Source organism: Camelus dromedarius, chromosome 2 (genome assembly GCF_036321535.1).
Source record: "Camelus dromedarius isolate mCamDro1 chromosome 2, mCamDro1.pat, whole genome shotgun sequence".
Lineage (NCBI taxonomy): Eukaryota > Metazoa > Chordata > Mammalia > Artiodactyla > Camelidae > Camelus > Camelus dromedarius.
Window position 1 is genome coordinate 113,471,068 of NC_087437.1, and position 19,537 is coordinate 113,490,604.

At 44.3% G+C, this 19,537-nt stretch overlaps 1 protein-coding gene across 3 annotated transcripts in view; it reads right to left on the reverse strand.

Annotated features, from left to right (window-relative positions):
- Positions 1–2,056: 2,056 nt before the first annotated feature.
- RUNX1 (RUNX family transcription factor 1) overlaps positions 2,057–19,537 on the reverse strand; it is a 236,976-nt gene continuing 219,495 nt past the window's right edge. For 2 of the 3 annotated variants that reach the window (XM_031459300.2, XM_031459295.2), the window contains 2 exons: positions 12,431–12,592; positions 2,057–7,031 (listed from right to left, as the gene is read on the reverse strand). In XM_031459300.2, coding sequence (XP_031315160.1) covers positions 6,556–7,031; positions 12,431–12,592 — 638 coding nt within the window. In that variant the 3' untranslated portion in view covers positions 2,057–6,555. The remainder of the gene's footprint in view (positions 7,032–12,430; positions 12,593–19,537) is intronic. The other variant, XM_064475710.1, reaches the window with a different exon arrangement.

The following is a 19,537-nucleotide window of genomic DNA, read 5'->3' on the forward strand; positions in this document are numbered from 1 at the left end:
CTTAGACAAATTTAACAGTTTAAAAACTAGGATGGCAAGTGAGGATCGGACATGGAAAAGAATGCAAAAACCTTTGAGGCTAGATTGAATTTTAAGGTAAAAACTACCAGGCAAATGGATTACAGGCACAGTGACTTCTGGCGAGCTGACCTGGGCATTCGGAGTGGTCACAAACCTCAGGGCAGAGTTAGGGATGGACTGTCTGTGAGGACACCCAGCTGTTCATCATGGTAGGTTCTGAAGGTACCCTGCTACTCCCTCTCACTTCCTCACGACTTTGTATCCCTGAACACTCTGAAAGGCCCTTAATAACCTGGAAGGAACCAGAGTTTGGGAGAAGAGAAAGCATTTCTTCCTGTGATCAGTGCTTCTGCAGGATGTGACCCCGCAGAAACCACCATGTGTGTGTCATTAGGATTAAGTTTGTCCGCAATGACTGAAAACCCCATAGATGAGTGGCTTAAGTGAGAGATAAATGTTTAGTGTTCTTTCATGTAGATGAATCCAGGCGCAGGCAGCCCAGGGAGGGGATGAGGGCTCCACAAAGTCATCGGCCTAGGCTCATTCCAACGCCATCTGCCCTTCTTGGGATGTGGCTCGCTCCCTCTAATCATCACCTCCTCATTCTAGGCAGCAGGGCTGGGGAAGGGATGAAGAGGAAGGGGCGAGGTATGCACACCAGCTTTCCTTCAGGGAGGTTTTCTGGGAGCTGCCGCATCCCACCTCGATTTAGATAACATTGACCAGAAATTTGTCACGTGGGACACCAAGCTGCAAGGGAGGCTGGGAGATGGTGGTCTTTTTCCCAGGCAGTCCCATGTCCAAGGAAATCCATTACTAAGGCAACCATAAAATGCTGTGCAGCGCAGTCATTAAAAAAGATGAAGGAGATCTAAGCGGGCTGATGTGGAAGGGGGCTCACTGTATATTAAGTGAGAGAGCCATGCAATATGTACCATATGGTACCTTTTTGCATGGGTGTAGATGAAATGTGGCATAGACTATGGGTATAGAAAAAGTCTGGACTGATGAACACAAAACAGTGAATAGTAATGGAAAAGTATTGATTGAGCGAAATGGGAGGCATTTTAACTTTTTGGTATTGTTTATATTTTTAATAATGTGCAGTATCACTTTGTGTATGTATTTAACACTTATTGAGCATATATTGTGTGCCAAGCAGTTTTTGAAGTGTTGGATATGTGTTAACTTATTTAAATTTCATAACTTAAAGCGGTATTATTTCTATTTTATGGGTGAGAAACAGTAGGCCACTGGTTTGACTTGTTCCCTCATGCAAGACTGAGCTGGAGCTCAAACCCAGGCAGTCTGGCTCCTGAGTACATGCTTTTAGAGGCTCCATGAGGCTCCTTTTCTGAACGTATATGACTAATCCTTCCACCCATTTCCTGCCTCTGCTCATTAGCCGTTACTTCCTACATCAGTCATTTCTTTTGATCCCGCTTGCTTTGGTTCCTGACATTCGTTGTGGTGATCTTGCAGATTATTTAAGACCATGAGGTGGCAGTGGCGAGAACTGGAAAGGAGATTTAGGTGGAGTCCTTGTCTGGGAGGTACTGTGGATAACACAGCCTTGAGACTGAAATACTACTGCTCCTTTGCACAGGGGTGGTGGTCAGGGAAGACTTTATAAACACCTCCCCATCACTACTCAAGGCTGACTCTGTAATTTACAGAAATGGAGGCAGGTAAGGGGGGCTGGCCTCAGGTTGAACGTACCCCCTTTCCACCTTGTGTCTGCAGATCCTAAGCAATTTTGTTTTTCTTTTTTCTTTTTTAAAAAACAGTCATTAAAGATGCTTCAGTGTTCCTTCATACCCAAAGAAGCAACCCGGGGAGCCTGGGCTGGACCGAGGCCACGATGCCGTCAGGAGCAGGAGGCGCTGGGAGGCGGAGGCGCAGACTGCAGCTTGCAGGCTGCGAGCCCGAGAGCGGCTGCCTGTTGAAGGCATTTTCCTGTCTGTCGCAGGGGGCTTCACTCGGCTTCCCAGCCCTCCATCTCAGAGAAAGACAAACCAATGTGATACTGTGTACGTACTTGCCAAACTGTTTATTTGCCATTCGCTACTTATAATATTGGATTTACAGAAGAAACTGTGGTACAAAGAAAGTAAGGCTCCAATGGTTCCTGGGCAGCAGCAGTCCAGCTGCCCTGCACAGGCTGGGCGCAGTGGGCGCTCCCGGCAGGTGCTCCCGGCGGGGGGCGGCCACGCCGGCTATGTGCAGCGGACCATGCACGATGGGTGTCTGCTCTCCTGTGCTAGCTAGAAACACCTTGGAGAGGGGCTTCTTGGGTGTTCTCTCATAATGTATCTGGTTTAAAACTTGACATTGACAGTTTCCTTGCAGAAAGTGTTCTCTATGGCTGTCAGTACCAGGGAGAAAGAAACCACACACAAACTTCCAGGATGCTTTGTGAACAGGTGCAGTAACTGCTACACAAACAGAAATGAGGTGGGGCCTAGCCAAGCAGGACGGCATTTCCCGTGGTTACTTTTCAATAGATGTGTTATACTGTCATTTCAATTTGGAAGTTTATTGGTTTTTTTTCCATTAATTTTTATACATCCAGAATAGCACAAATAACCAACAGTTCTTTATTTTTTGCATACTCATTTCCCCAGAACAAAAAGTGAACTTCCTTAAAAAAAATTGGAACCATGCTATTAGCTCTTTACAAAAGTGAATAAAAAGTAGCTCATTTTTAAGTCTAAAATAAACAGAGTAGAAAGAAGCATTTTTTGTCTATGGTATTTAGCAAACATAAGAAAAAGTCCTTAGAAACACACAAAAAAATTGAAAAAAATTATTACAGGTATTAACAATATTTTATAATGAAGCTTAAAATCTATTTACATACATAAATACAATTAACTTTGTTGATGCAACTCTTCTGGAAGAAAAAAAAAATGCCAAATGATCAGCCTCATCAATACTGATCTGGCTAAAAGGGAGGGGAAAACTCCAAACAAACAAACAGACAAACAGAAAACCCCAAAAAACTGTATACTGCAAGTAAACAAAAAGGCATTTTGTTCAGATGTAAAAAATGTTTTCTGAGATTATTGTTAAACCAATAAAAGACCCCAAACATGTCATCCCCCTCAGAAAACAAAAACCTCCAAAAATAAAACTCACCAGGACGGAATGTCCCAAGGAAACAGGTATTTCAAGACAGAAATCTGCAATCCTAAATTGCAGGACATTTGAGCAAAACCATTCATTTCCTTTCTAATCAGAGCATTTCTGTTTATCTGCCTAGAAATCCTAGGTAGCAGAAGGGCTGTCTGTTAACTCACTGATTATAATTTGCCCAGGAAGACTTCTATTGCTGCACTTGGAAAGCAAGCAGATCCAAAATGGCTGGCAAAGTTCTGCAGGAAGAAACCCATACGCGGGAGAAAGGCTGACTCACTAAGTTCCTTTATGTAAAGGGAGGAACAGTGCAGCTCCTCCTGTTCCTTGCCTGGTGTTGGGGTGGGGGTGGGGTGTGCTGTCTCCTTACACAAAGCTGGAGAATGGAGGAGGGGAGAGGTGAGCTTTGGAGGAGGAAGGGGAAGAGAGAAAGAGGGAGATATTAGGGATCAGAGAGGAAGAGAAATTAAGTATTTTTAGAGAAAATAACTGAAATCTGTATCTATGTTGAAATTATAAATAAGGGCATGAACAAGCAGTAGAGATGGCTTATTTAATCTTTCTTCTTCTGGACCAATGTTCCCAGATACATCCAGTTATTCCATTATTGGCTTAAGGATGTACTTGATAAAAGGACCACTTAATTTACCTGAAGGCAATAGAATGGAATTCCTCAGGAAAAAAACGCATTAAGTATGAGACCTATCTCCAAAACTACCAGGGTTTGACTTTTTTTTTTTTTTTTTTTGGAAAGATTAAATACTGTATATGCTGGTAAGGGTCTGCGAAACTCTGGATGGCCAAACCCATAGGGTCTGCAACAAAATGACAAGCCCTCCTCAGACACGCTTTGAGAGTGAAGATTCAGTGTGAGAGATGATCTGATTTCCCTTGGGCATTTGGCTGAGTTTGACTTCGGATAGCCTCAGGTACCAGAATTGAACTGAAAAATACATATTTTTTTCCCCTTCATTTTTTTTTTAACCAACATTTTGTCATGTTAGATAAGACAACATGCTGAAAAGAACATTTAAGTTCAATTTGGGGTAAATGGGCTAATGGTCCTATTCAGATGTAAAAAAATTTTAAATTTAGTGCCATTTAAGGGTAATTTTGCTGTAAAAAGGTAATATAGAATAAAATATGAAATTGAATTGTGGAGAGAGAATTATGTCTGAAATGAAAATAAATATATTCTGAGTTTCTCCAAGATCTGCTTTAGCTCTTTTCTAGGTAAGAACAACCTGACTGCCAACACAAATTGCTTTACTCTAACTCTTACCAAAGTGCTACTGCATCTGTGTAAAACAAATAATCAATATATATATATATATAAGAAAACTCAAAAACAAGTTGTTTTAAATAAGACCAGCTGTTTTGCTGCCTGCAGCCAAAGATCTTTCTAATTTGAATCCTTAAATTTATAAAATAAAAATCAAACACTGTTCTGAAGTCCTGCTTTCAAATACTCTTTAGAGTTGACCTGAAATCGTTTCAACTAATTTAAGAGGTACATTAAATAACAACCAGATCATTTTGAGCACACATGTCACAATCAGCAGTTAGTATTTATGAGCTATACAACAACTGCATTCAGACCAAATCCTCCAATAAAAATAGTGCCATAAAATTTACAGTGACATTGGATATGTTTGAATTGTAGCCATAGGCAGCACTGACTCGAACCCTTCCCGTCACGCAGAGGCACGGGTAAAAGTGCACACACCCTGTAGGGTAGGGTCTCAGCCTGGTGAGAGTCATGCAAAGTTAGGCGGTGAACGAGCAGCGTGGGATGGGGCCTGCACAGGTGGGACGATGCTCTCCCGTGTGACTCCACTGAGGCACACAGAGGGGATTTGGCTTGTTCAGGCCTGCTTCTGGGCCCACCCTATGAAAACTGAGTTGGAGACCTTCAGCTGTCAAAGGCATGCAGTCTAGTCATTTCCACTCCCAGCCTTGGGGGGCAGTCACAAGTTTTGTTTTGCATCAATGCACAGGTAATGCATCAAAGAGGAATATTTTCTTGGAAATAAAACGTCTGAACTCTGGATTCAGACGATCTCCTTCCCACCCTAGAACTGAGCAGTTAAGGAACCCCTAAATTCATTCATTCGGTTCCCATGTGGATACCGCTCCTCCACATAGCTAACTTTGGATTCCATCTGTTACAAAGCATGTCTGACATTATCAACAGGCCATGGAGTGAGCAAACCCCTAGGCAAAAAATAAATCCTCTCCAGAGGTGCAATCATTGGCATTTGCCCGAAACCTCTGGAACCAGATCTGACTTCCTTTGAAGGCAGGGAGTCAGATATGAGCCCCTTTGTTGAGCTTGGCAGAAAATTCCATACTTCAGATCTTTGGAGTGACCCTCAGTATCTAAAAAGCCTACTGAAACATTGCTGCATTAGCTACCAACTCGTTTGATTAATATTAAAGGGAGTTTAATGTAAACAATATTTAGATAACCGAGTGATCACATTACCCATCCTTTTTTTCCCAACCTTCTTCAATGTGATACAATGAACTTTGGCTACTATCAAAAACAAAACAAAAAATGTAGTACTTGATATTTTTCTTCTTAATATAAGTACATTTAAATAATAAAAAAAGTATCAACACATAAGTAAGTGTCTAAACACCAAGATACATAAATATCTAGGGACTCCTTGTGGGAATACAGTAGTTGAAAATGACCCAAAGCTGTAGCTGTTTCTCAAACAAAACAAAACAAAAGTCCAAAAGAAAAGTTAAATAAAACTTAGAGAAAAAGGAATCATATTTCTTTCATTTGTCAAAGCAAGAAAGAAGCAAGCTTAAATTTATATATATAAAAAATAAAAACCACCCCAAATGCAAATACGCATTTTGCAATTTATAAGGTGCTGGAAAATAAAATTAAAAATATGAATTAGATGCTAAACAGGATGAGTTGCATTCCTCCCCTCAAAAAAAACCCCACAAAAATTCCATACTCTTTGGAATAAACAACTTGGTTAAAAAGTGAAGTCAAGGGTATAAAATCTTTCTTTTATTCACAGCATTGCTAAATCAGAAGCATTCACAGTTTCCCTCTGGGAATCTTCCTGTTTGCCTTACAGCGTGTCCACGTGGTGGTGAGGCGGACACTCTCAAGTTGCGCCAGGTTTGACAGATCTGAGATGGGCCCACAGCGGCTGCGCGAAGCCGCACGACTTGAGAAGCGCAGGCGGCCCGAGGCCGCGGCCCGGAGCCAGAGCGCGGATCACAGTTCACGGGGGCGCGCGCTCCAGGCCCGCCGGCGGTCGGACCCACGCGGGCCCCTCTAGAGCACACGCCGGGTCCGGAAGGAGGCGCTTCCGGGTCGACGTCCTGCCCCCGGGCCAGGCGATCGAGCAGCCGGCGGGCGCATGCGCAGCCTCAGTAGGGCCGCCACACGGCCTCCTCGAGTCGCGCGGCGGGCGCCATGTTGGTGGGGGAGTTGCTGTGGCTGCCCTCGGCCTCCACTACGTCGCTCTGGTTCGGGAGGCTGGGGTTGAGCAGCGCTGAGCCGGTGGAGGCGTTGGTGCAGGGCGGAAGGATGCGCGGCGGCGAGCGCTCGCCGCCCACCATGGAGAACTGGTAGGAGCCGGCCGACGCGCCGTAGTACAGGTGGTAGGACGGCGAGCTGGCCTGGAATGGGCCGCCCTGCGCCTGCGACGAGCCGGGGTAGGGCGGCGGCAGGTACGTGTGGTAGCGCGTGGCCGAGCTCATGGCCGACATGCCGATGCCGATGCCCGACGTGACGGGCGTCGGGGAGTAGGTGAAGGCGCCGGGGTAGTGCATGCGTGGGTCTGAGATGGAGGGCAGCGCGGGGAATTGGCGCGGGTCGCCGAAGGCCGTCAGGTCGGACGCGGCTGCAGGCGGGTGAGAAAATACGGTGAGACGGGAATTGGGGAGGCCACGCCCTCTCCCCCGCCACCCCGCCCACGGCAGGATTACCCAGAATGCTGCTGCCCCGGGAGCTGGCGTGATGACGCGGTAATAGACGGGAGTGAATGACCTCATGTGATGTAATGTGGCATATGAGGCAATGTCCTGTAACGCAGGCTTGACGTAACCTACGATGTAGTTGTAACATTGGTGTAACCCTGAGACTGGCAAACCCACCTGCTACCAGTTTTTGTGTGGCCTACAAGCTAAGAATGTGTTTTACTTTAACAAATGGTTGAAAAAAAAATCGAAAGAATATTTCTTGGTGTGAAAATTATATGCGATTTAAATTTCAGTGCCTGTGCATGAAGTTTTGTTGGAAGGAGCCTCACTTGTGTTTCAACGTTATTATCTGTGGCTGCTTTTGAGTCACCGGTGCAGAGTTGAGTGGTCACAGAAAAGACTGTAGGGCCAAGCCATATAATATTTAGTATCTGGCCCTTTGCAGAAAAAAGTTTGTGGACTCTATATAATCAATATACTAATATATATATTAATATAAATCTGATCAACGATGTAATATAATAATATATAACATAAAATAATATAACCTTAGAAGAATTATTAATATAATGGATGCATCAATAGATTAATGTTAATAGGATATTTATAGATAATATTGTCATAACAATATTAATATATAGTAACATTATAATACATTTTATATAATATTTAGGTTGAGTCATACATAGGAAATTGCCGGTTCTATAGGCCTGACAGTTAAAAATTGGCAGTTTCCTGTGACTGAACCTAACGCATGCCATAGTAGTGATTGTAAGTGGGTGTCATTGAACACCACATCACTTTTTCTCCCCCACATCTACCTTCAGACTAGTTCCACATTTTTAGAAACAGTACAGCTTCAATTCATGTGATATTCTCTAGTACGTGTGGCCCTGGCTTGTTAACAGGAACGGCTGCAGGACTGTGATTTATGTGCTCCATTTCTGCACATGTTGAAGTTTTACCAGGTATGGCAAAGGTTGTCTGTAAAACTCATTTTGTTAGGATTATGCATGTACATTTCACAGCCTGGCTTTGGCTGTCCTTCATTGCATCTTTCTGCATTTTTCTTAACCACAGGCTGTCCTTGGGTACTATTAGGGGTTGTGGGTGCCAGGAAGGGTTTCCTGTGTCTTGTAGATCAGAGTTTCCCAACAGTGGCACTGTTGACATTTGGGGCCAGGTTTGTTGGGGCGGTGGGGGGCTGTCCTGTGCACTGTAGGATGTTTGGCAGCATCCTTTGTCTCTGCCCATCAGATGTCAGTAGTGCCCCCACTGCCCCCATTGTGACCATCAGCAATGTCTCCAGACCTTCCAAATGTCCTGGGAGTAGGGGTGAGGGGGCCAAAGCGCCCCCTGCTGAGAGCCACCCCTGTGGATGTAGGATGGTATCCGGGGTAGTTTCTGTTCCTCAGAATTATTAAGTGAGCGGGCCAGGACTGTAGGCTGCCAGGACTGTCAGCAAACCCAGAAGACAGCAGCAAAACAGAGCAGAGGCAAGAATTAAATGTTTTAAAATTTATAAGCTCTCAAATCAACATGCAAAGTAACTCCAAGCTCAGGATGGCATGTGTCCTGTGTCCTGTTGTATTTAGGCCCAGAGAGAAACTTGACGGAGCCGAATGCTTCCTCTGAAAGGAAAGCTACCGGGGTGGATTAATCTGTTTTTGGAAGGCATCAGCTGTTGATCAACTTCCTCATATTTCAAGCCTATTATTCCAGCAGGGAGAGCTGGTGTTCTTGTTCTTTCCCTATCCCCCCTCTCTTCTCTCCCTCTCCTTCCCCAGCCCTCCCTCCCTCCAAGTGAACTCCTCTGTCAGTTTGGGGTGCATGGGATGGGGGGTTATATACTCCTCATCAGAGAGGTAATTAAAGTTTATAGAAACAACCGAAGTCTGCAACAAATCTCTCCACTAACGAGGAAACCAGGAGTCTGACTTTGAAACAGACACTCCTGTTAATCTTTTCAAAACAAGTCAGACATGTGGGCAGGGAAAAGCTGTGAGCTGACAGTGGTTCTGGGGCTGCCCTTCCACGGCCACTCTCCAGCTCATCCTGCAGCCGGGCCGCACCTCATTCCACAGGGTTTGTCTCTGCCCTCTGGGGCCATCTGTGAGCAAGCCCTGTGTCACTTGTTTTTGCTCCCACAGAGGGCTGTGACATGCCTGAGGCTTCACAGGAAGCTTTACTCTATTTTCCCAGTTAGGTGTCTGTAGTCCAGGGAGAAGCCGAGGCAGGAGGAAAAGCGTTAGGCAGATACAGTCACTTTGTTGTCCTCTGACGTGATACTCCGGTCACAAATAAGTGACTCCACCCAGTATTCTCTTGCTTCATTTTCCCTAAGACAGAAAGGTGAATGCACTGGAAAATGAACGAAAGGTCATGTCATTTCATGACGGTGTCTGGACACGCTCTGCCCGTCTGTTCCAACTACAGCGTGGTAGCCTGGTGATGGCAGCCAGTTACTGGAATCCCGAGTGAGCCTGCCTGTCATGGACGTAAGTAATGGAATGAAGTTACGGTCTCAGCTGGCAGGGGAAATAGTTCTTTGACTTGTGGGCAGAATATCTGCGCGATCGTGGATGCTCCCTGTACTGCTGCTTCTGTCTGCATGGTACCAGTGTCACACCACAGGAGACCAGCCATCTGGTCAAATTATGCTTTCTACACATGTTCTGATAATGAAATAACTTCGCCCCACTAGATAGGCTCAGATTCAAATGACCTAGTCAAATACTTGTTTTCATTTTTACGTCCAGTCTGACACCCCTCCCAGGCCCCACCGGTTGTGCACAGTTCAGCCACCGGCCGGAGCTGCTTGGTCCTTCAGCTGGCCTGGTGCCCCCTTATCCAATAGCAGTGAAGGCAGAGGTGGGGACCCCTGATAGTCACAGGGAGCTTTTAAAGAGTAGGAAGTCTGGGGATTAGGTGGTTCAGGTATTTTAGTTGGAAATGGTGCCCCACCGATGGGGCTAAATATTTGCCGTGACAGCTCAGGTCTCCATTCTGCAGCCTGACAGGGATGAAAGCAGCCCCACTCCGGGCCCCTCCCGCTGCCCCCAAAGGATTAAACAGCCTGAGCAGATAATGGCTGCCTTAAAAGGATCTTTTGCATGACTCAGATTAATGCATGCTGTCTGTTGCCCAGGTTGGCAGCTAAACATTATTTAAAAAAAAAAAAGAGGGGGAAGAAAGAAAGAAAAGAAAACCTTCAGATGACAGCTCTTTTCAGACAAGGTGTGGAATCTGTCTGCAAAGGAAAGGGAGAGAGACTGAGGACAGGTCCCTCCTGCAGAAGGAAGCCCAGCTGGGGAGAGGGCGGGGAGGGGGCAGCACACGGGCTTGGGGGCGGGACTGAAGGAGAAGCAGGCTCAGAGCTCTGGCGGGCTCTCAGAGCTGGCGGCTGGTGTCACCACCACTTTTCTTTTAAGTATCCCAACCCCCTCCTGCCCCCAGGCGGCTGACAACACGTTTCAGGCCTGGCTCCAGGCTTGATTTCTCAGGGAGCTCTGCCCAGGTGAAGAGCAGTCTCCCGTGCTGTTCTCTGCCACTGGTGAGAGCTGCTCTGGAATTTCCCCGGGTCCTCCTCCAAGACAGCGCAGGTCGTGCCTGGGTGCTGAAATGGGATGTGGTTTTTATCTCCTTCGCACACTGCTGCTGTAAAACACCCTTCCCTCACTCCTGGGCTAACTGATGTCCGGGTTGTTCAGAAGCATAACCGTGAGACAGGACTTGGGAGTGCACTCGTTCCTCATTCTTTTTAAAAAAGAAGTCACCCTTCCATCTGATTGGTCAGTTGGAGCAGCTGGCCCCTAGGGTGTTTGGACAATAAGGAGCCAATGATCTTGAGTGCTGACAAAGTCAAAAGACTTACGTCATAAATTCTAAGGGACAGACCCACAGCAGGGACATTTCCAAGGAAAACAGTAATTGCTTCAGGTGCAGACCATCGCCAGTGGGCAGAGCAGTGCCACCAAGAAGAAGAATCAGTAGATGCTGACAAGTGCCTCTGGAATCAGACCAGTCCTGAGGGAACAGAGCTTCTAAGACCACAAGCTGAACTGACTTCGTAATTCCTATGCAAGTCCCTTAACTCCGCAGCCCAGGACGTGCTGTGAAATTCTTGGCATTAATGGCTGAAAATAATGTGGAAATGGGGCAACTAAGTTGGCTTTCCTATTTGAGTACAAGGCCCAAGAGTACTTGAAGGCAGTTCCCACCTGGGGGGCAGTGATGGCCCTTAGGACGTTTGGCAATGTCTGATGGTGTTTGGTTGTCATGGCCAGGTTGGGGGATGCTACTGGCATCTAGAGGCCAGAGACGCTGATGAAGACCCTCCAGTACACAGGACTGTCTCCCACAACAAAGAATTATCTGGCCCCAAATGTCAGTGGTCCTGTTGTTGAGAAGCTGAGAGGTATTCTGTGAAGAAGCTAAAGCATGTGGTGAAATCTCAGGTAATCACAGTCGTCCGCAAAAACACATCACACAGCACTGAAAATGGCAGACACGACAACTTTGCCCCTTTGCCTGCCCCTGATCTGCTCTGCTATAATCTGATCCCGAGAGCTGAAAAGCAAAAACAGCTGCCCTACCCCCAACACACAAGAAGTGTGTTCACAGCCTTCCTAATGCTGAAGTTCTCTGAAGTATTTTCACAGTTTGGTCCAGCTCCAATTTCAAAGCCCCAAACAAGGAGTTGCTTCTTTTGCTTTCAACAAAGGAATTTTTCTCTGTAACTCCGATTTCCCTACCCATGAGCAAAGGTAGGTGCCAAGCCCAGAGGTCTCATAGGTTAAATGACTAATATTTAATGAGCTCATATTAACAGCAGTTATGCCAACCACGACACCTGAGCTTTCCACACTGTTCCTCTGACCTGGGAGAAGCAGCTTGTGGTTGGAATTGTCCCACTGGGGTAGATGTGCTTTGCGTTCCACGTGTACCCCAGTGCACAGTTCGCATGACCCATGAAAGCTCACCAGCCCAGGATGGACCTGCCCCCTCTGAGAACTAGAGGCTGACTGCTTTGGTCTTTATGTTGTTGACCCTTCGGCTGCCACTCTTGCCTGCCAAATATGAGTGTCCCCAAAATGCCCAAGGAATCCACTTTTCCTGAGCCACTTCTACCTCCACTTCCATAATCTCTGCCTCTGAGTATCACGGAAAATCAGCACATGGGACTTAAGAGACAGACAACCTCATCTTTAAACCGTATTGATTCCAATTAAAAATGACTGCCACCCCCTTCCTGCATCTCTAGTCTTGAGAACCTGCCACTGCAGCTGGACTTCAAAGACTGCGTTTTCAAGCAGCTTACTTGAGAGTCGACTGGAAAGCTCTGCAGAGAGGGTTGTCATGCCGCTGGCGCGTCCAGGCGAGATGGGTGTTGCCGGGTGTACAGAGGGAGAGGCGATAGACCCCAGGTACTGGTAGGACTGATCATAGGACCACGGAGGGGATGGCTGGATCTGCCTGGTATCTGCAGAGAGTCAGGGAGGTCAGTTGTACATAGAATGGGACAGGATTTTTAAAAATAAAGTCCTTTAATAAAAAAACTAGTTACCTTCATTCTGTTTGCCAGTGTATAGTAAGTCTACTTAAGTCGAAGGGTTAGCTTTTGTTTGATGATTTCCCCCCAAAACGATGCTGAAATACAGTTTATGTTTGATTCGTGTTCATGTTCCTCTGGTAACTGTTCCTTCCAGAGCTTTTATTTGCTCACGCTCATAACGATGAGAGGAGCTGACTGCTTTCCAGGTGGACGTGCTAATGTTCAGACTGTTGACCACAGCCTGTACTGACTGCCCAGTTTCAGCTTTACCAGCGATTACAGTTACTGTTATCAGGTGATCGCCTATCTCTGTGCATGGTAAGCGAAAAAGAACGCAGGGGTTTTGGTATTTTTTTTGTACCTTTGGCAAAAATATTCCACGGCTTTTAAATGTTTTCTGTTCAGGTGAACTCTCTCTCAAGGATAACTGAAAAGGTCTGGCTGGGAAACTGGCCATGAGGCCCGATGACTAGTTCATAAACCCGACAGTGCAGGGTTGGCTCTGTCAGCCCAGACTAACAGAAGTGTCTTGCATTTTTTTCAAGACCTCAAGTCTGCAACTTTTAAAGGGCAGAATGTTAGGCACGTATTTTATAGATTGCCGTTAAAAGAGGCCTGGGATAGAGAAGAGACAAAAATCTGACTTTAGAAGATTTAGGTAAAAAGGATTTTGTAAATTTGACTCCAGTATTCATGAGAATCTTAATTTTCAAAAGCATCATACTGTTTGCAGATGAAAAGGAGGAGGAAAAAAATCCTCTCTATTCTTAGGCAAAATGTGTAAGAAAATTTAAATTGAACACTGTCCCACCACAAGATAGCTTTACATTTATTTCTATCTTAGGATTAAACATTAGTTTTCTCTTTGTGTCCCACCTTTGGGGACAAAGGTCACAGCAAACTACACTAACTCCCAAGGGTCTTCATAGCTCGGGCTTCATGATGCTCGGAGTAAATACAGAAAGAGCAAAGTTCCCTAGGGAAATGCCAGGTTGGAGTTTCGTGTGTGTCGTGACATAAAGAAATGAGTTACTCCTACTCGTTATACAGCGTCCACATCTGCTCCCTCTGAGGGCTTTTCACTTCCAGCAGTTAAATTCTGCCTCATCTTTCATCCCTTTGGCCACAGCGGATGACAGAATCAGACATTTGGAATCCAAGTCTTCCTTCCGACTCCTCTCCTGACAGCCCTCTCCCCCTTTCTCTCATACTCACCTGTTTCTTTCTTCCCTTTAAAATAACTGACTTTTGAATTTTGAAAAGCCTGGAGAATCTCTGAAATCTAATAGTAAAGAAAGGTCTTCATTTCATTCTGAATTTTAGAGAATTTGAGGGGATAGCAAGGAATAAAGAGCTGGCCATTCTAGAAAATAAGTGTTCAACTACACCCGGAGGCCCCCGCCTGATCTCACAGCTAACAGTGTCTCCAGTAACTGAGAGCAAGTCGCAATAGCAGGTTGTTCTGTATTCTCATATTTGCTACAAGTATTTCACTTCCAAATGAAAATAAAATTATATATTCAGATATTTTCTCTAAGTCATGCATGTGTCCTGGATAGGAATATTTACTAAGTGAATCTATAGTACTCAAATATTTTAATCATTTAAAAGGCGAACAAAAGAGCTTTTATAATTGTCGTAAAGCCCTCTGGGTGTGAATTGCGGTACAGTAATTCATGCCTTGCTGTGCAGACAGCCCAGCACCCCTAACCCCACGTCTAAAACCACAGTAAGCATAAAGTATTAGGCTGTGATTCATGCTGTGTCATGTTTTACTGGAGTGAAGAAAGTTGTGCTAGTCTTTTCTAAACTCATAATTAAACTGTGCAAACGTTGCATAATGTTTCACAGCCTTTTAAAAATATGCTTTGGTAAAAGGATCTTTATGATTAAAGTCCAGGTTCTGTGATTTTTTTTTTTAAAGCAGGGTTTTAAATTCAACATCTTCTTACTTCACACCACAACTCAGCCTTTCAGTGCTCGAGGAGGGACAGCACTAAAAACCCAGCGGCCCCGCTCTGATCAGTTTCCACCTCGGTGACCACAGTGAGGTGTGCTTGGCTTCACTGGCAGCAGTGGGCCAGAAGGTGCTGATGGCGAGCTTCTCATGTTGGGGTTTTGGGTGTTTTCTTCTAATACGTGGATTTTTCATTAACAACAAAACATAAAACAAAAAACTAAGGGCCAGCAGTATGGTGTATGCTGAGTTTACTATTAAATTACCATGCTTGCCCTGACGGGGCCAGCATGAACACATGAAGGTGTGTGTGCCGGGGGCCGCCTGCACACTGGACCGAGAGGCCAGAGAAGTGGCCTCTGGCCTGTCTGTGTGATGACCCTGGATGACTTGCTTATACTTTCTCATTCTCGTGTCTGAAAGGAGATGATCTCTGAGCCCCTTGCAAGGGTGACAGTGCAGGGTCCTAATTCAAATATACCCCCAAAGGTATTTCTCTGCTCAACTTTGCTGTTAAACAGAGTTAGTTGGGGGAGAACGAGTGGGAGGCAGGGGCTGGAGAGTGGTGCTTGTAGTAATACATACGTGTAGTCTGGGAAGAGGAAGCAGGGCAGGGATAAGACGGGGGCTACTGAGAAAGAAAGCTGTGCTCTGAGGCAGAGAACCACTGTCAGTCATTCTTCAGAGCAGAGCTGCTTGTTCTTGAAGGGGTTGCCTCTGATAGGTCCATCCACCACAGAGAACAAGTTTACTGAAAATCACCATGTGCCAGGCATGTGCTAATTTATGAGTAAGACCAATATGGCCCCTGCCCCACTGGAACTTAGAGTCTGATGCTAACAAAGATCTCGGGACTATCTGATGATTGGAAAGGCTTTTTCCTGTCGCAGTCATCATTGTGCTGAGAGTTACCTTCATTCATTCACTCTTAGGCTCAGGAAACTGTTCACTTTCTCATTCATTCATGTTGCCAGTGAACGTTTTTGCTTTTTGCTTTTGCCACTGTTTTGGAGACTCAGTAGTGAAAGGGTTATGATCCTGGCCTTTGGGGAATTACAGCTGGTGAGGGACATGTGGACTGTATCCAGGTGAATAGCTGGATTACCTGCCTAATCCAGACTTGCAAACAGCTCTTCCCGTGTTAGAGATGAGAACCCTAGTGGTATTTATTGCATGCTGTATTCTGCCTCTGAGAGGAGCAGACTGGGGAAAGCACCTAATTTTAAATGATAGATTTTGGTTTAAATTCTGCCCTCACCATAAATAGCTATATGACGTTGAGCAAGTCAGTTATTGCCTCTGATACATAGTTTTCCTACTGCAAAGGGTAATAATGAGGGGTAAGTGAGATAAGCTATGTGTAAAGAAAATATCACAGTTTTCAGCCATATTAAATGCTCAGTAAGTATTACTCATTTTTATTATATTACTGAAATGGAGAAGAAGTCCATGGCAAGGTACTTAATCTAGTGTTTATTGGTAAGGCCACACGCACCTGCTCCAGGATGAGACTCAGGTAATACTGTGCTGTTCACTGAAAAAAGGCCTGACACCCAGAGTCCTCATCTCTTGGGAGGAACTGGACTCAGAAGATTAAGTGGTAAAGGGGCAGGAAAACTGGAGATTTGAGGTGCAGGTGGAGAAGGCAAGGATCCAGTCTCAACCAGTTCATGTTTCCATTTAAAAAACTCCTGGACTAGAAAATTTAAATTTGAACCTGTTTGCATCCTGTCTTTTCCAGGGTATATAACTTTTTTTTCTTTCTTTCTTTCTTTTTTTAATGGAAGTAATGGATTGAACCCAGACCTTGTGCATGCTAAGCATGCACTCTACCACTGAACTGTTCCCTCCCCCCCATACAGAATGTTTTGATGTAGCTGTTATACTAAGGCCATTTTATGATGCGTTATTTTTAGCATTTTGATCCATCAAGTAATGGATAAAACAGAGTCCCCCCCCCCATCTTGAGCCCCACTCCTTTCCATTTGAAGTGAAGTCAAAGAGGGGGGGTTAGGGGCAAGGGGGCATTGAGGCTAGTGGTGAGCTCAGAGGATTCCATGGCATTTATCACTTGATAAGCATTTATCACTTGCTTTTACCTTTTGATGCAGCAATATCAAAATGTCTCCAAAGTGAAAAAAAAAAAAAAAACCCAAAAACCTTATCAAATAATTCAAGTCAAAATGTTGTGCTGCTTCCAGTTTCAGCTCCAAAATGTCAAGAGCTTAGGAGTCATCACTCCTCTCTTTACAACAAGGAAAAAAAAAAACTGATAATCCACAAGTTTTCTTGGATCTGTTAGAGAATTGAGGTTGCAGGGCAAATTGCCACCCAGAAATCTTGAGAGGCTGGTGAATATGGAAAATTGTGCTGAGGTGCGCTTACTGGGAGCAGAAGCCACTGGAGCCATAAACTGGTAGCAACACTTCAGTGGTAACTTTGGCAAATTGTTGGAGGCTGAGTATAGGCTAGTGTGACAGTAAGAAACTCCTGGGGGCTGAAGCTGTGTCTGTACGTATGGGGGCGGGGTGGGGCCACTCTCCTTGGTTTTTCATTTAGGAGTTCCTCCAGGTCCTCATGGGATCCAGTATAAAATCAGTGGGTTACAGCTGAAGGAGCTGCAAGACAGACCATTTAAGGAAGGGGTCTTAGGAAAGCCCAAAGACAGAAACGGAGACAAGAACAAGGGCATTAGAGGAATTTGAGGCCTCTGGCACATACAGCTACAGCAAACATTAAACACAGCCCACCTCCTAGCTAGACGAATGTAAAATCTCACACTAAAGCCTGATTCACCTCAGTTCCTATTACCCGATACATCATACCCGGTTTCCAAGTCAGAAACAAGGCATGACAGAAGGCAAGAAAAAACAGTCTGAAGAGTCAAAACAAGCAACAGGACCAGACTCAGATATGAAGTAGATTTTGGAGTTATTAGACAGGGATTTTAACTGGTTAACATGATAAGGGCTGTGATGGAAAAAGAAGACTGTGCAAGAACAGATGGGTAATGTCAGTTGGGAGGTGGAAACTCTAAGACTCAAAAGGAAAATCTAGAAATAAAAACACTAACAGAAATGAGAAATGCCTCTGATGAGCCCATCAACAGACTGGACATGGCTGAGGAAAGAATCAGCGAGCTTGCAAATACGTCAGTAGAAACCTCCAAAACTATAAGGTAAAGAGGAAAAAAAAAAAGAAAGAAAGAAAAACAAAAATCAGAACATCTACAAACTTTGGGACAATTTTAAAAGGTGTAATATATGTGTAGTAGAAATACCAGAAGGAAAAGGAAGAGAAAACAGAGTGGAAGAACTATTTGAAGTATTAACGGCTGAGAACTTGCCAAAATTAATGACAGACACCAAACCACAGATCCAGGAATCTCAGGGAACACCAGGCAAGATAAATACCAAATATTCTACACCAAGGCGTATTCATATTGAAACTGCAGAAACCCTAAAGACAAAGGGAACATCTTGGAAGAAGCCAGAAAGGAAAGGTAGGAGGAGACACCTTACCCAGAAAGAAACAAGGATAAGAATGACTTCAGACTACTCTTCAGAAACCATGCAAGGAAAACTCAAGTATGGGAAACGTTTATCGAGTATGGGAAACATTTAAAGTGTTGAAAGAAAAAAGCTACCAAACCTAGGAGCCTGTATTCAGCAAAATTATCCTTCAAAGGTGAAGAAGAAATAAAGCCATTCTTTGACAAACAAAAACTGAACTAATTTATCCAACAGACCTGCCCTGCAGGAAATGTTTAAAAAAAAAATTCTTTAGAGGAAAGGAAAATAATATAGGTCAGAAACTTGGATCTGCATAAAGAAAGGAAGAGCATTATAGAAAGAATAAATGAAGGTGAAATAAAGTCCTACTTTTCCTATTCTTAATTGATCCAAAAGATAACTCTCTGTTTAGAGTGATAAAAGTAATGTATCGGGTAGTTGTTAAGATATGGATTCAGTGAGATGAGTTGAGAGTAGTGACAAATGGGGGGGAAGAAGTAATCTCGTTATCTGACCATGACTTACATTCCTTACACATGTATTTTGCAAACTCTAGGACAACACTGAAAACACTTTTTTTTAAAGTATAGTTGATATGCTAAGAGAGGAGATAAAGTGGAATAGAATCATATAAAATGCTCAGTTAAAACCCGAGAAGGCAGAAAAAAAGGAGAGAAAAAAAGAACAACTACATCAATAATCACTTTAAATTTGAATAATCTAATAAATGCACCAACTAAAAGACAGAGATTGTCAGAGTGAATTAAAAACAAGACTCAACTATATGTTGTCTACAGGAACCTACTTTAACGACAAAGACTCAGGTTAAAAGTAAAGGGATAGAGAAAGACCGGGCTAACACCAGTCAAAAGAAAGCCAGAGTAGCTGTATTGATTTTATACAAAACGGACTTGAGAAGAAGGAGAAATATCAAAGATAACAAGGGAATTACATGATGAAAAAGGAGGCAGTGCTCTAAGACGTAACAGTCCTTAATATGTGTGCACCTACCAGCAGTGTCAAAAAGCATGAGGCACAGATAGGACTGCAGGGAGAAGGAGAGAAGCGCTCTGCTGCAGCTGAAGACTTCACAGCCCTCTTTCAGTAACTGATACATCAATAAGGCAGAGAATTAGGGCATCACTGATTGAACTGTACCACCAACCAACTTGATTTCATGAACATCTTTGGAAAATTGCATCCAACAGCAGCAGAGTACACATTCTCATGAGGGCTCACAGGGAACATTCACCAAGACCATCAAACGCACCGTAACAAGTTTAAAAGAGCAGAAATCGTACAGAGTATATTCTCAGGCCACAATTGTTTAAATTAAACAATCAATAACAGGAAGATAGCTGGAAAATCCCTAAATACTTGAAGCTTCAACAACCCATTTTTAAA